We start from the raw sequence: 17,210 nt of genomic DNA, 5'->3' as shown, positions 1-17,210 counted from the left end.
CTCGTTTGCCCCCTTCGTCGGCGGAAGCTTGAAGGATACCGCCTTCTTGGTCTTCTTTCGGTCGATCATTCTTGCTCGGCGATACCCATCCTCGCCATACTCGTTCCCTTCCGGGCGCTGCCTCGGGCGCTTGCTCCACGAGACAGAGCCGGCTTGCCACTCCCGTTTCCCGAGCCGACCCGGTTCAGCATCTCTCGGTGTCCTCCAAGGTCACCTTGCTCGGGCGCATCACTACGGCTCCGTCTACTCCCTAGAGAACTATGGCGACTCAAGCTTCTGCGGACCTGATTGACGACTTCCATCTCCTTGTCGTGGATCTTTTGCTTCAAGTCGTTCATCGCTGCCTGATTCGGATGTTTGGCTTCAAGACTCATCTCATCGACCAATTTATTCTTGATCCGAATCTCACTGAAACGAGACATACTGCCAAGTTCGAGGAGACACATGCGACGCGTAGTGTGGTGAGGATTTCCTATGATGATAGGATGCCAAGGCTCTTCCTCATCAATGCCTTCTTCTTTGCGGATAGCCGACACCCGACGGGCATTATGATACCGCTCCATTTCCTCTTTACGGGAGTCCGGGATAATTTGGACGTCTGTGAAGCGAATCAAGGTGCCGATAAGCAAGAGCGAAAGCACGAAGAGTACCCCTGCCATGATACCTGTTGCTGCCTGCTGTCCAAGGTGACGAGTAAGAGCACCGCCAACGCCAGAAGCAGCGGCAGCAATCAAGTATCCAAAGCCTTGAGTAATAGCGAAAGCAGATGCCACACGTGGAAACGAGGAGTAGTTGGTACGCTTCATACCATTGGCAGTCTTGCTGCGACCCGTCATCCCGGGTTGGAGATCAGATGTGTCAAAGGTTTCCATGAGAATACCATGACATTCCGCCATAGCGAGGTTGGACAAGAATCCGATGAGAGCAGCAAACAGTATAGGAATAATGAACGGAACTGGTGGCCCGCCAGATGAGAGGGTATAGGCTATGCCAGCCAGTGGGAGCACCAACATGAAGATCGAGCGTCTGACCATGTGAGAGGTCCAAGAGATCTTTTTCTTAAAAGTAGCGTCATCACTGGTAGCAGCTATTTGACGGGCTCGGCTGAAAATAGATGCCTTCTGGAACGGAATGGCAACCAAGGCTCCCAGTGGTATTGCTAGAACACTGGCACCAACCGCTGGAGATTTGAACTTGTAGTCCTTGGACATCAAGGCTCCTAAAAGCTTTGAACTGTTAGCGTTTCCTCTAACACAGAGGTGAGCAATCATACCAAGGTGATTAGCACTTGCTGTCCATAGATCCAAGCCACGTACAGAGCCATGATGAGGAAGCCGGGTTGTCGTAACATCTTTAGGGTAAGCTGCACGCCCCAGTGGAATTCTTCACCCCACCATTTGGGACCAGATTGGACCATATGCATCTTAACTTCCCCACGAGCCAATCTGCGAGACACATCTGGGCCGTTAACGACCTCGGCCACTGATCTTCTGAACGCAGAACGTCTGACTTCGGGGCACAAGACATTTAGCAGCATCACAAATGCAATGATGCAAATGCTGACATAGAAGCCCCAAGCGGGGTTCAAGGTATTGATGACCATAGCCCCAATCAAGAAGCCGATACCGATGGAGCCAAGAGCAGACCATGTCCAGAGACCAAGCCAGATTCCCATACCACCTCCGTGTCGCCTGACATCAAATTCATCTACATGCTCCTGATGTGGGTTTGTACTCTGCAGTGATGCTCCGAATAGATCTGTCAACATTTGTTTGAAATTCATGTTTGCGAAGCCGAGACAGAATCCCATCAGAGCTCGGGACATGATGAGTCCGACTCTCCACCTAGATACATACGGGGATCTGAACTCGCCGACAGCAAGAGCCTGGGGAAACAGAAGAGGCATGGCGAGCGACATTGCACCCATAATGTATGGCTTCCGTCCGTGAAGGAGGGGCAGTGGCCAGAAGAAGAATGTCGGAATAGCCAGACCGATGAAGAAAAACACATTTCCAAGCACGGTGTAGTGATGGAAATCGACGATCATGTACTGGATAGCCGGTGTCTCTCCTGCATAGATACCCACCAGCAGTCCAATCAATGCCGTACTTATACAGGCAACAGTTGCAACAAATCGCTTCCGACCGGGGGGCCAATCTCTCGCAATGGTCTTCTTCTTGTGAGACTTGGCCAGACTGAATCCCTTGAGGTGATGCTCTTTTAAGCTTATATGCCGTTTGCCCCCGAGAGAGAAATTATTCCTCCTGCTGCTCTCTCCTGACTTGTTGGTTTGAGGAAGAGTTGGGTTCGGAAGGTCACGCAACTCAATGGCATCTTGACCTCCTCTACTTCGATTTTTCTCCCCTGCCCCGCCACGGTGTCGAACACCATATCCGACTTCGAAATCGACTACCTCACTATGAGTAGCGTGGGAGCCATCCAAGCTATACGAGTTGCGTCTCCGATTCGGATCTATGATTTGTGCTATTGTCGGACGCCTAGAATCCGGACGGGAGCAAGGCTCGATCTTGCTCTGATCAACATCCTGCCAATTATACGTCTTCCCAGTTTGTCCAGTCTGGGTCCTTTGAATAATTTGGCCGGATATAAACTTGGATCTCTCCTGTTCCTGCTCAGCTCGTTTCCTCAGAAGTAAGGAACTATCTCGAGGTGTAATTGGAGGGTGACGATTTTGAATTATAAAGTTACGTACCTCTTGCTTTCCTGGAACGTCCCTTGATGCGAGCTTTGAGCGAATAGCTTGGTGATCTTCTTCAGAATGCTCTTTGGCACAGACAGGAACGAAGCCAGTACCCCGACGAGGAGTCATCTGGGGTAGAGGAATTATGGTTCCTCGGGGCGGAGGATCGCCAGCGGTATCAAGCACAATGTCATTGTAATCTATACCTGTGGTGCTTGTCACAGTTGCTCTTTGCGGACTGAGTCGTCTCGGAGATTTGGCAGAGCTCTTTCGGGATCCGGCACTGGGTCCGGAATTGAATGGCTCAAGTGTTCTGAACTCTGGCTTGCCTTCGTTTTCGTCCAAATACTCATGCTGGGGATCCAGGATAGGGAAAGTGGCAGCAGTCATCCTCCTCGAGCCCGCTTGAATGCCTGACTCGCTGTTACGATTTGATCTTAGCTGATTTGAAGCCGTACTCATCTTCGAGATGTTAACATCGGTCTCAGTGCGCATCGATCGAGGATCTGCTGAACGAATTTGCTCAAGGGAGTCTTGTCGATTGATTTCAGGACGACCCTCAACAGCAATAGATGTACGCGATTCTGGGACAGAGGCCGGTGGGTATGGGGTTAAACCTCGCCCAGTTGGTGGCCATCCGGAAGAGTGTTTTGGTGACAACTTGCTGGCAGAAACCGTAATGCTTCGTGACTGGGTTGGGCTATGAGTGTCGTTTTCCTCTTCATCACTGCTACTTCCAGAGTAATCCCGCAGGCTCTCATGAATGCTTATATCGCTGGATTCCGAGTCAGAGTAACTGGTGGGCCATCTCGACCGGATTTGATTGTTCTTGAGATGAGATGCCAGAGCATCAACAGCACCAGGCAAGCCTTTTTGAGTGTTGTGCAGTACATCAATAGAATCCCGAAGGTCAGCTTGCAGGTTCGCTGCATCAGGGGTATCTGTCGCTGCCCTGGCAATCAAAAGAGCTTCGTTCATGAGATTCTCCAAATCCTTGATCGTGCGTGTAAAGGTCTCCGAGATATCAGTTCGCTTATCCTGTCTGAGCTTGGCCCCATTCGGCTTCATGATATCTGTCTTAGTATACACAGGCTTCGAGTCTTTACCCAAGTACAGCTCGCTAACAGGTTTTACGGGAGCAGTCTGAGATCTGAGTGGTCTACCGAAAGAGTTCCGATTGTCCCTCGAGCTCGGTGGCAACGTCGTGAACCGAGTCTCGTAGGGACCATTTGTTGACAGCAGATTCTTGAGCCAATGAACTGTATTCTTCCGGCCGAGCTTCTCTCCTGGGAGATCATTATTAGCAGAGCTGATGCTGTCGCGCCAATCTGCACCTTTTTGTCCGGCAATCGGATCTTCGCCACTCCTTCCTCTGTCTCCGTCTCCGGATCCAGCACTCCTGAGTGACCCGGCGGAGGAGATCGACCGCAGTCCTTGACTTCCCCTGTTGACAAGGCGCTCGTATGATCGTTTGCGGGGACCCATCAGCGAACCTTGGACAGATACTTTTGCAGGCGAATTAATTGCCTCGATTTTGGGATTCAGCACCCGGTATCTAGAAGAATGACGAGTGGGGATCGCTGTATACCCAGCAGAAGAACCTCTTTTCCATGCAGAAGCTTTGGATAACTTCAAAGCTTCGTTGGCGTCTTCACAAGGAGGGTTATCTTCTGCATCAAGAGCTATACATTCCAGTTCGTTGGGCGACATGGGCCGTGGAGACAGTGGCTGACTATGAGGAGCACTTCCAGGATAATTGCTTGAGCTGGTACCAGCAGAGGGCGGACCGACTCTGCTTTTTTTATTAACCTGTCCGGGCTGTCCGTGTCCACGGTCGTTCTCTTGGTCCCGTGAGTGAACTGATCCAGGGTACGAAGCCGCCACAGGAGAACCCTTAGTCAGAGGGACTGTGTCAACGTTGATTGCGTTTACTTTTCTTTGGCTTGGAAAGACAACAGTAGCCTCTGAATCTTGGACAGAAGAATATACGTTATTTCGTACGGATGCTTGTTGGATATACTCGTCTGCGTTATTTGAAGCTCGGGTAAGGGAATCTGACACAAGTTGCCTGTATGCATTAGACGCTCTGTCCATTCCAGGCGGTATCACAATGTCCTGGACTGCATTTCGAACAGCTATTTGGACTGCATTCTGTACGGCTTCTCTCACAGCGGGAACAAAGCCCCAATACGCTGCATTTGAAGAATCGAAAGGAAACTGGGATTGGTCGAATTGGATAGCTCTTGAGAATCCGGATTGGGTTTTCTCTTGAGGAGGAGGTGACACTTGAGTCTCCCCCAGAGCAGGCGCCGCCTGAGCCGGCATCAATGTATGGTTCCGCGCTGTATCAGCACCAGGTACGAAACCTGAAAGACCCTCATTACTGGCCCCAGTGGTAGCAGCAGCGACCTGATCTTTCGAGATCTTAGGCGTTTTAGACGAGACTATTAAGATTTCTTCGCCCATCGGCGCGGAACTGCCATTCACATCGCTTTTTTTATCGTTCGTGCTTCCAGTCGGACTCTTCAACAATATTTTGGATCCAGAGGCCTCAACACCGGAAAATCCTGGTTTCCTTGTCTTCCTCTTGTCGCCTTCTATAGATTCAGCAGTATCGGAATGTTCGGTTACTTTTTGCACTTCTTTCCCTTTAGTATCAGACCCGGCAGATTTGAGTATCTCTTGGTATGCGGGTTCGCTGGGCATGACTTGCTCCGATAGACTTGAGATGGCTGATAGAAGAGGAGGAACTGGCAAGCCTGTGTCGACCGGTGAGGTATCGGTAACAGAAGGCTTCAGCAACGCATGTCGAATGACCGAAGTTCTTGATGCCCCAGAGAGAAGAGAGGGATTGTATGGCTTGGATCTCAAAGAGGCATTGTTGGACCTCAGGGACGCATCGGAGTTTTTCTCACGAACGAACTTGTTTACTTGCGTGTCTGTCTGATTGTTTGACCAATCTTGGACAGTTTGCTTTGGGCTCACAGACACATCGGATGGCTTGCGATCGGCGTTGCCGGTGTCCAAAGGCTTGGGAGTGAAGAGCACTTTGAGCTTTGTAGCTCCGGCCTCCCGGCTTTGGCCCTGATCACTGGACGGAACCGGTTTGCGAGGTATGGAAGTTCTGGAACGACGAGGTGGTTGGTCTTCTGTCGTAGATACCTGCTCAAATACAGGCTGTATGGCGATTGTAGATCCATTCATCTTAGCCCGATTAAAACTGAGCGGCCCAGGAGCTTTCGTCGTTGCGACATCATCCTGAGTCGGAGTCTGATCGTTCTGAGGAGTCATCCCAGCAAGCTTGGTACGCAATGTTTGCGAGGCACGTTTGGCTTTGTATCCTGGTAAGCTGAAATTTGTTGCAACTGTGGTAGAGAAGGGATTTGACGATTCCTCCTTTGCCGCAAGCTCCAAAGATTTTAAAGCCAGAGGAAATGCGTCCATGGTAGAGCCAGAAGTGGCACTGCTGATAGGCGAAAAGGCTTTTTCTATCGGTGACCTCAAGGCTTTTCGGCTACGGCCTGGTCCGCTTGCTGAAAGGCTGCGCATCTCGTTCGTCCCCGCGCCGCCTGACCCACTGGCCTCCCGCGATGACTTTTCGTCGGTGTTGTATCGTGTAGTATCGTAGCCATCGCCCGTAACGATCACCGGGGTACTCTTCCTGGTGGGTTTGCGGTTTTTGACAGTAATTCCTAACCTCGCCAGTCCCTCCGGTATTGACCTAAAATCCTCCTCAATACGCGCCTCTTGCGACTGGGTTCTAACAGACACTGAGTTTGATCGGCGACGATGTTTGGGGCAGTTTTGGATACCTGGTTCGCAGCCACCCATGAAGCATGCCAAGTCTGAAGCTTCGATTTCCAGGCCTGGACTCGGGAGCTTGGCGTGCTTGACGAGATACTTCGATGGTTGTGGATCGAGGGGATCGCACGGCGGGCAACACTCCAGGTCTTGCTCATGGATTTGGGCATCATCGCCAGATAGAAGTGGACTTATCTCGATACATGACTGGATGCCCTCCAGTTCTGGCGCCTTCTTGTCCTGCAAGACGATTTTGGGGAATCGGAATTTGCTCTTGGGTTCGGGCAATAGGATTGGGCCCACGGGAGCTTTCAAGTCCTTCGCTGAGCTGGACGTACGCAGAATAGGTTCCAGGAGCGATAGCCTGCGAGGCTCCATATCGGCAACAAGCCTCTTGGTTGGAGCTCTGCTGATATTCGGAACGCTCAGTCGTCCGGTAGATTGACGCGCCAATTTTGCGACGCTCTTCGCAGAGCCAAAATCGAATCCGCGACCGAGATCGCAGGATCCGGTATAGCGCTGATGAGGCTCGTCGGATGGGTTTGGAGTTCGTGGCGGACAGTGTTCGTTTCGTGACAAAAAAAGCGATCTGACGCGGGAGTCGATGGCTTCGTCAACTCGGGAACAGGTGGAATAATCAAGGCCGGTGCTGTGTTCCGTTGAGGCTCGACGGCGACGCGATGGAGTCACCTCGATCGCCTCATATGGGTGACTAGTCATGGGAGAGAGAACAGCAAGAGGGGAGATACGATCAATAGGGCATTCCAGCACAGTAGATGGTGTCTAACTACCCAAAGGGAGAGAGGGAGGGAGAGATATCTGCTGGACGAGCAGCGGTAGCGACTGTAGGAAAAGGAGATACGGTGATAAGGATAGTAGAGCGAGATACCGAGATGGAGGGAGATGCAGAGGACAAGTCAAAGAATAAGGCTGGAAAGCAGAGACGTAGGGAAGCAGGCCTCAGGCTTCAGGCTCAGGTTCAGTTTCAGCGCGGCTATTGCAAAAGGAAGGGACGGGCTTGGGGGGAGGGAGAAGGGGGAAGGGGGAAGGGGCATCCCAAGGTTGCTCTGCTCTGTAACCTTGGGCATCGCTGAATCCCTCGCGCAGACAGATCTCTTGGGGAAAAAAGTAAACAATTATGCGAATTCATAGCTTCTGTCCTTCGATTCATCCTGAAGGAAGTTGGGTTTCAATTGGAACGAACACATACGATGTGTCTTTGTCGTCGTCAGCTAGCCGAAAGCTCTTTTTTCTTCTAAGGATCACGACACCCACCACTTGATGCCAACATGATTTCCCGCTACAGTCAGTACCGAGATATTCTTCAGATCCGCATGAAAAGTAAGCATACATAAGAGCAGCATATCGGGAAATCTAAAACCATGGAGAAAAGGTGAGACGATGCTGTCCCGTCATGTGGCGTGGGGTCAGGCAGAAGAGAGGGCAGGAAGTACATAGGGGAAGCTGAAGAGTATATTCTAGCTGCTTACTAATCGTCAACTCGCTTAGGTGGGCCTCCATTTCATCCTTTAAGTCTGAGCCGACGATAAATAAAAGTTCCTCGGGGACGCTTTTCAGTTCGGGTCTTGGGACGGCCATGGGACGGTCCTTTGACGAAAAGACGAACTCTTACAAACGACGATTTAATCGATCTAATTGGTTTCTTTTCAGCTATAGTCTTAATCATTTAAATGATCTAATTACAGATTTTACTCCAATTCTACGCAGTATCGGCCTACGTCCGTATGGTGATCCACCACGCCAACCTCTTGGGACCGTCCTTAGAAGATATCGTCATTGGATGATCAGCTGACCGTTTGAATAAACCCCCTAAACGTACCCCTGGTCGGGGTACTAGTCAGAGGCGTTGCGGTTCCTAGTACTTTTCAGCGATACGGTCAATTTTTTCGTGATTTTTCTTCCACAGAGTCTTTTACAGCTATTAAGACTATTTGCGCTGACAGTAATTTTATTCCCAGTATATTGATTCGTAAGAGGGAAGTGTTATGAAAGAAATACTTCGATAACGATTTACATGATCAAACCTTTCTCGCAATAAGCTCTTTTGGTTATACTAACGAATGCCTCGCTTTAAAGTATTTAATTCACTTTTATAATGACACGTAAAAATCATATAAAATAAATTAGCGTATATTAATACTCGATACCTACTGTTCTCATATTTCAAAAGAGTCTTTATTTTATTGCTAGCAATACAAAACCGTCCTTTTTTAACTTCCTTCGCATAGCACTCACTTTCTTTAGCCACTCAATATCGATATTATCGATATATTCTAACTACTAAAGCATTGGCACCATGAAGAGATATGTACCACGATTCAATACGGCGAGGTCGAATATACGAAAATCGATTTTTTTAAACGCGTATGAAAAGATTCGCAAGAAAACATTTGAACCCCGCATCAAATCGGTGTAGCGTAAAGCTAGGAGTATTTCTTTTGCGCTAGAAGTTGTATAAGATAAAATAAAGATATTTCAATCAGCGGATACTTCTCGACGCCTTATAACTACTATTATAAAGCGTCCTACTACTCCGAAGCGTTTTTAAAACCCTCTTTCGACTCCGAATCGCAAGGCGCACTTTATATACCTCGATCAACGACTTGCCGACGCAGCAAAACTTCCCGATCACGACCTTACTTTTTTTTTTTGGCCGATCGTAGCGCGTATATCAGGAATTTAAAGAACTGGGGATTATCAAATTGAAGCTAATAATCGAGAAAAGAAGCGCGTAATAAAGCGATTAAAGAATATATGCAGCGTAAAAAAAAAGTCGAATACTTAAGTATAATAACACGGCGTGCTTACTAAAAGAGAAGGAGCTGCGCAAGTCCTTCACAAACACATGTCTTTTTTTTAAACGTAAAAAAAGACGTCAAGGAACTATATTAAAAACGAATCCACGCTGCTAAAGATAAACACTAGATCATAAACATCGTAAGCAAACTCGAACGTCAGCGCAAGCCGCTTTAAAATATATATACCATTTGTTATTACGCAGCCCAAACCGAACCTCTTGATTTATCGTGCCAAATTGATTGATCGATAAAAAGAGAAATCACCGACGAATACCAAGTTTATAATAAAATGAGTAGCTATTTGAGTAGAGATGTGAGGCTTCTGGAATGGTCGGCGCACTTTAAAGAGAACGGCGAATTTGCAAGAACCGATAGATCCATTATTACGCTAAGCTACTCAAAATAGACAGCGATACAATTTGGAAGCTAGCGATTACGATTTCTTAGAAGGTTACATGTAATCATTTGTAGTTGTTTAGTTATTTAGCTGTTTATACAATGGAATAGTATTAAATAAGCGCCGACGAGGTTGAACTACAAATATCATTGCGTTCCGAAACCTGATTAATTCCTAAATTTTTTCCTGAAGTAAGTCTAATATTGTAGAGCAATATCATATTCTATTATCACTTTTTTAATTAAAAAGTACGTAAGTAATATATGCTGCAATATAAAAAGGTCGAAAAATTGACGATATCGCTTAAGAGTACTAGGAACCGCAACGCCTCCGACTAGTACTCCGACCAGGGGTACGGTTACCTGCCTTTAAGGTAGTGGTCTGGTCCCTGCTACGGAGATGCCGCCCGATGGGATCTCGGGATTGCCTAGGTAAGTAGTAGCGAGAAAATACCCAGGTATCTACCCCAACAGAGTATATCGTAAAATTTCCGAATCTAGCAAGGCCGGTTGAGAGACCCATAAAACCTTCGAGTCCCGCGGTGGAGCTCAACAGCCTTTGCCTTCTCTCATTGGTCAAGATACTACGATGTCGGATACCTAAATATATGGGTCAGGGTAGGACGGCCAATCTTACCGGAGAATATCTGTCTGTACGGACTGGTGAAAAAACAGATGTACAACGGTAGACAACAGGCTGAGGAATGAAATTGGATTGATTGATGGATTGATTGATTGACTGACTGACTGACCGCCAGACTCCCAAGTCAAATTACCAATACCTAGCAGGGGAGAGGTTTCGGGTAAAGTTGATCGATCCATCGTTGATTCGATCGTTGATCCATCCCGAGAATATCAAAAAGCCAATAAAACGGAAACAACGGTGCATGAACTCTAAAGAGTGTTGTTGCCGTCAGCTAAGAATACAGGTAATTAGCGCGTTAGTTGGTTGGCTGAGACGGTTTCTCCACGGTTTGTCCCAAGATGAGAAGAGGTGATGAGCTGAAGAGACAAGACGGAAGAGGGCTGGGAGCGGAAGCGAGGGGGAGGGGGAGGAGGATGATGGGGAGGGAATAGGGGGGAATATCTAGGGAGGTGAGGTATTCGAAATTCGAAATCAGTAGAGGTAGATGCGTATGGGTATGGGGGATGATCTCTCACCTCGCTTGCCGTAGGTATAGGTACCCTATATCAATCATCAGGAGGGAATGTGGATGGATGTGGATGTAGGGAGGTCCCTAAGTACAGTACAGGTATATATGGGTATATATGGGTATATATGGGTATATGTGGGTATACATCGGCATATATCGGTATATATACATATGTATATATATCCATCTCGGAACTTCTAGGAATAGCTTAGAGTGCTTTTCACAATCCCAGTACAGCCGGCTGCAGCTGCTCGAGTCGGGCTCCCACGACATCCCACCCGTTCATTGTCTGCAGACAAGCAACCTTAAACCGCTTACCTACCTACCTAACTGCGTAGTACCGGCAGTAGTGGTACAACCTACGTAGTACTACTACTACTACAACTACGTAGTGCTTTGCTCAGGTACAACTAGGACTTTTTCCGGAATACGTGGCCAAGCCCGAACTCAGCTACTTACCGGCACCACTTAACGATTTCTTTCGCTTTTCACTTCCACAGGTCGACATTGAGTTCGGCTTCGACTTGAGACCCTGCCGTGTGGTGCCTTGCCTTGCCATACCTTACCTTATTATTTACGTAGTATTAGTAGTACCTTACCTGCCTTACCTTGCCCTGCCTTCCTTACCTTATTACTTACTACCTTACCTGCCTTGACCCTGGCTGGCTCTGGCTCTGGCTCTAGCCCTGGCTCTAGCTCTGGCTCTAGCTCTGGCTCTAGCTCTGGCTCTCCCTGCTAACCCTGTCAACTAACTATCCTACTACTCCTACTCCGTCCTGCATCGCATGCATTGCAGAAAGGAAAAAGTCAGTGCGTGCTTCCTGTCTTGATTCCGCGCCAATATTCCCTCTTCTCCTCCCTCTTGTCCCCAAACCTTCTTTTCACCTTTTCCACGCCCCCGGTCACTATTCAGTGAGTGGATTGACCGATGCCAGCAGCAGCAGCAGCAGCAGCAGCCGCAGCCGCAGCATAGATATAGACATTTAGGTACCGGTAGGTCGACCGGACCTACTTTCCTGTTTTATTTCCCGACCACCACCAACCGCCCATCACCCAAAACCCATCACCGCTCCTACAGCCAGCTCCGTAAGTAACGGTAATTTACAACAACAACAACAACAACAATACAACACTCGAACCTCCCTTCATACCTACCTACCTACCTACCCACCTACCCACCTACCCACCCATCCATACAACCCCCATACAAAGCAGCAGGAAACAAATCCCGAAGATCCTTTATTTGCCGCTGGAGCGGCGCGAATGATTCCTGCCTCTCAAGACTCGTCTTCATACAACAATCTCATCTCTTCATGATGTGTTTCGGCGCTCGGAAGGACGCGGATGTCAAGAGGAGTAGAGAGATCGATGCCCTCATCCACCGCGACGAGAAGTCGATGGCGAAGGTCGTGAAGTTGCTACTATTGGGTAAGATAGACAGACAGGCGCCGCTGCCTCTCGCCAGCCGGCCCCAGACGACGAAACCCCCATAGCTAATAGTACTATTGGTGGACAGGTGCCGGAGAAAGTGGAAAATCAACCATATTGAAGCAGATGCGATTGATCTACACCAAGGATGGCTTCAGCAAAACTGAGAAGGAGGAATGGCGAGTCATCATCTTCAACAACATTCTCGACGGTCTGCGAATGACCATTGACGCCATGGACGAGTTTGGACTCACATTCGAGTACGAGAACACGACGGTAAGTTTGCCTCCCTTGGAAGCAACATGACGACATCATTTGCTCATGCCAGATTCGTAGGCACATCTTCCTGTCATTATGGAAGAGAAGGATCTCCGACCTAATGAGCCTATTCCAAATGAATACCTGCGAGCCTTCAAGGACATGTGGAAGGACCCAGGCATACAAAAGGCTACGGAGAGAGGCAACGAATATGCGCTGCACGACAACTTGAGCTAGTGGGTTTTCTTCTCTTCTTTTCCGGTGGAATTTAGCTGGATACTGACTATGATAAACAGTTTCTTCCAAGATCTTGACCGATTATTCAGCAAGGAATTCGTACCCACCGACCAAGATGTACTTCGAGCGAGACTGCGGACAACTGGTATCACCGAGACCATCTTCGATCTTGGAACCCTACAATACAGGATGTTTGATGTTGGTGGACAGCGATCAGAGCGCAAGAAATGGATCCATTGCTTTGAGAATGTCAATGCCTTGATGTTTTTGGTCGCGATCAGTGGATATGATCAATGTCTGGCAGAGGATAAGGACGGGGTAAAGAGTCTGTGCAACGAGAGACGTGTCGGTGCTAACAAACTTGCAGAATCAAATGCAGGAGGCCCTCATGCTTTGGGAGTCAATTGCCAATTCTCACTGGTTCAAGAACTCATCTCTGATCCTGTTCCTCAACAAGATGGATCTATTCAAGTCAAAGATAGCCACAAGCCCAATCACGAATTTCGGCTTCTCCGATTTTCAAGGCGATACCCGGAATCCTCAACAGACCAGCAAGTACTTTATGGACAAATTCGTTGCTCTGAACAGGACTCCCGGCCGCGAAATCTACTCCCATTTCACCAACGCTACCGATACCGACCTGCTCAAAGTAACCATGGCTTCCGTTCAGGATATGATCATCCAGAAGAATCTCCAAAAGCTGATTCTATAATTGCGATATCGAATTCTGGATTCCCAACGACCAAGGTTGGATTCAAACACGATACAAACCGTACAAACTCACTACTCCACCTCGCATGATCCCCGTCGTAATGATTTCAACGAAATAACCTTCTCTCGATACCCACCCTCTCGACGCACCTCATTTCAGAATAAACGACGGTGATTTCCTGTACATGACTGAAGCATTTCCCGGCACAATTTCGTTTGTTGGACGTTGCTTTTAACGCCAGCATTGAGGAGGCGTATAATTTACTCCCCACACTCTACTTGAATCTGGTCTTCTTCCCTTTTTCTAGGTCGGCAGGCGTCTTCGAAGCAATTTGACACGCCCATCTCGGACGATATGAGCACGATTCCTCGACAAAGACTTCGTTTGAAGCTCTGCCGCTATATGCATATGCATCTGTTGGCGATGGGGAGTTTTCTAGAGGACCTCAAAATGGATGGATAGGCTTGGTGGGATGTGTGACCCAAAAGCTAGCGCAATTTGGAAACGAAGATCCGACGAGATGCAGTCTCGTAATTTCGACTCTATTCTTTCTTGCCTTATGGTGACAGGCTGACAGCACTCTCTTTTCCGCGATCCGCCAGCAGCTCAGAACCCAGGTTCATTCTCCCTTGCCAAAGCCAATGTCTTATCAATGTCTCCCATGTCTATCTACGTAGTATCCCCCCGCCAACTCCATTTGACTTTCTTGCGTTATCTTCGTGACTAAGCTTCAGAGTTCAAAGCTCCCTCCCTCCACCACTTCTATTGGAGCCGGCTACCGGATTGCGCAAGAACCCGGATCGAGTCGAACTCAAAACCCCAGGGAAAAAAAAACTCTGATTTCCTAAGGGCGGTGTGAGGGAAACCCCAGGTTTTTTTTTTTGTACACCCAGAGTTTATGATTTCCGGTAGGATTAGGTAGACCAGAGAAGGGCCCCTGGCTCACTCACACACCATGGCCGGTTGGTAGCTTACCGTGGTTAATTAATAGAAGGGTCTTTCGTCATGAATTTATATTTAAAGCCTTCAACCCTTTACCAGTGATCCTCTGAACACGTGACCGGGTTAATCTTCGACCGGCTCCGGGTCAATAGGTACTTGGGTAGTCTCCAAGGCGAGAAAGATTAATTTCAACCAGCGTTGGGAGAAGAAATCTATCTAGGTAATATAATGGTGAGCTAAATGTGGATCCTGGCTAAGACCGTAAACTGTTAAAATACGGTCACCTGACCTACGGCCGTTACGTTGTTTTGATTGGCTGCATCCATCTGAGCTTGGGCTATCGAGGAATACTAAAAACTTGACTAAGCACTTATTAATAATAAAAAAGGGAATCTTGCGGGTTTTAATAAGCTATATTTATACTCTTGCGATCGAAATCCACTTTTTTTGCGGTTGAGAACTACGATTATAAACTCTCTTCTTTTCGAAATTGTGATTCAATAGCTAATTAATAATAGAATTAATAATAGGAAGAGAAACGCTCGAAAAACAGCTCGCTGCATCGCCTTAAAACGGGCTATTGCTATAAATTCAATGCTCGAGGGACAGCTAGCTGGCTGCATCGGGCTAAAAGGAGCTAGGTGCTATAGATTGAACGCTGAAGAGATACTACTAGCTGGCGGCATCGCGCTATAGGAGGCTATAAGTTATACAGTAAATGCGCGAGGAATAGTTGGCTGCATCGCGCGGAAAAAGGCTATGGCTATCGATAAAATGCTCGGGAGATGCTACGCAGCTGGCTGCTGGCTGCATCGCGCTAAGAGAACTGCTATTATCATAGATTACCTATATAGCGAACGATTATTTACACCGCGAGGTCCGGAAATCTTACCCCGGAGCTTGCGGAGGGCCGTGGGTTTCAGCTGGCGGCCGGGCTCACGCGTTACATTTTCGTTGCCTCTTTTTTTGAAAAGCGTATTTCTTATACTGTAGTAGTAGAAGATTGATGTAGCGTTAATGCGGAAGGCAGGCAGCCTTGCATCCACGACCGGGGCGAAGCGAGGTCCCCTGGCGGCCCTTCGCAAGCTCCGGGACCAGGGGTCAGACCTCGTACGTAGGTACCGGTAGGTATTGTTGAAAATAAAAATATCTACGAAGGATCTTTATGGAAATAAAACGTGGTAGATGAACAGGATGCTCTACCTGCCGTAGGACTATTTGCTACCCATCATTTGAATTCGACTGCTTTTTTTTTTTATATATATATATATATATATATATATGTAATAGTAGTAAACTGGTGGCTACTTTAAATAATTTTCTTGGGGTCCGGAGCAGGCATTGCGAAGGCATTTGTTTACCTCTCTGGTCACGTTTGCGTTCAATTCGCGATTTTACCGTGATTGATTAATTGGTGGGCTGGGGGCTCGTTAATAACCGTGTGCCAATTGGGCAAGCTGGCGGCTGCTCTCTGTCACGTAAAAACGTTAATCTCAACGCAACCCTACTGGCAGTCGGTCACGCCAGCATGTGGAGGGAGTGGAGAGTGCCGGATCTAGATCTAGATCTAGTACCGGATAGTCCGTATGGAAAAGTGGGTGGTGGATAATGGGAAGCGCAGGCATTGATAGTAGATAGTAGGTACCGGAAGGTTAAGTATTGATAATTTCATTCACTTTTTCTTAAAAAAATAAAATATGGTTTTTGGTTGGATGGTTGCTTTGGTGTTTATGTTTATTCGCTCGCATCTTTTTGTCTTTTTCTTTAAGGTTCTAAACTCAATTGTCAATTTGTTGCCATAGGAAGGAGCTCTCGGGAGAGGATATATATATATATATGTATATTGTCTGTATGTTTCCTTTTTGCATCGCTGTTTCTGCGAAGATTTGAATTGTGCGTAGAAAGAATGAAAGGAAAACCTAGTGCTTTGATTATCGAATTATTTTCCGGACTGGATGGGATTGGAATTGGATTGGAATTAGAATTGATTTTTGTTGGGAGCAAATCACCTACCAGAGTGCTGATTCGTCATAACATCGTCAAGTCAATACTCCGTATGCTATTAATCTCCGATTAAGAGTACTTTGGCGAAGAAACTGTTGGTGAACTCCTTGTGCGGACCACCACCGCTGCTTTTAGATATTTGTCCTACGGTATAGGATTATGATACTGGAAACTGCAATGTGCAGCGCAGGTCTGCTTGTGCACAACAATATTCGCTTAGCATAATGTTGCTCACGATTATTTAATTGGCTAGCTTAAAACTAGCGTTAGCCCTCTTTATCGAAGTAAACAACTTTTTGCACGTTCACTTTTTTTCTGATTGGCTTACATTAAGTCGTATCCGCGAAGCGATTGGTTAGATTCAAAGTGTATTAAAACGGGACGCGGGGTAAGAAGATCAAAACTTCGCGACCGAAAGTTTTAATAAATTGTTTTTGATAAGAAGTTTGGTAGCTACTGTGAGACAAGAATAATGCCAAGATATAATTGATTATCAGAATTCATGTAAGCAAATTTTTATAATCGTAGCTAGTAGCGTCACTGAAAATTTTCAATAGTAAAGCTTTTTATAGCAAATATTCGCCGAGAAAAGCCGATTCCAATGCTGATAATAACCGGAAGAGCGCGAAGCAATAATCGTACCCCTGGTCGGAGTACTGGTCAGAGGCAGGAATGCGGTTCCTAGTACCCTTCAGTAATACGGTCAATTTTCAGTAATACGGTCAATTTTTTCGTGATTTTTCTTCCAACATATATAT

At 47.3% G+C, this 17,210-nt stretch overlaps 2 protein-coding genes across 2 annotated transcripts; one reads left to right on the top strand and one right to left on the bottom strand.

Annotated features, from left to right (window-relative positions):
- Positions 1-65: 65 nt before the first annotated feature.
- L3040_000360 (uncharacterized protein) lies at positions 66-7,222 on the bottom strand (the record flags this gene model as incomplete). Its single annotated transcript, XM_066155120.1, has 2 exons — positions 66-1,226; positions 1,274-7,222. The coding sequence occupies 2 exons, from the start codon at positions 7,220-7,222 to the stop codon at positions 66-68; spliced, it is 7,110 nt and encodes a 2,369-aa protein (XP_066013173.1).
- Positions 7,223-12,187: 4,965 nt separating this feature from the next.
- Positions 12,188-13,506, top strand: L3040_000359 (uncharacterized protein; the record flags this gene model as incomplete). Its single annotated transcript, XM_007292521.1, has 5 exons — positions 12,188-12,299; positions 12,388-12,575; positions 12,636-12,793; positions 12,854-13,112; positions 13,162-13,506. 5 exons carry the CDS (start codon positions 12,188-12,190, stop codon positions 13,504-13,506), a joined length of 1,062 nt encoding a protein of 353 aa, XP_007292583.1.
- Positions 13,507-17,210: the final 3,704 nt, after the last annotated feature.

Source organism: Drepanopeziza brunnea, assembly GCF_022702325.1.
Source record: "Drepanopeziza brunnea f. sp. 'multigermtubi' strain 214-2 chromosome Unknown ctg1, whole genome shotgun sequence".
Classification (NCBI taxonomy): Eukaryota; Fungi; Ascomycota; class Leotiomycetes; order Helotiales; family Drepanopezizaceae; genus Drepanopeziza; species Drepanopeziza brunnea.
Note: the sequence above shows the minus strand (reverse complement) of the source record. Positions and strands in the feature narration are given on the sequence as shown.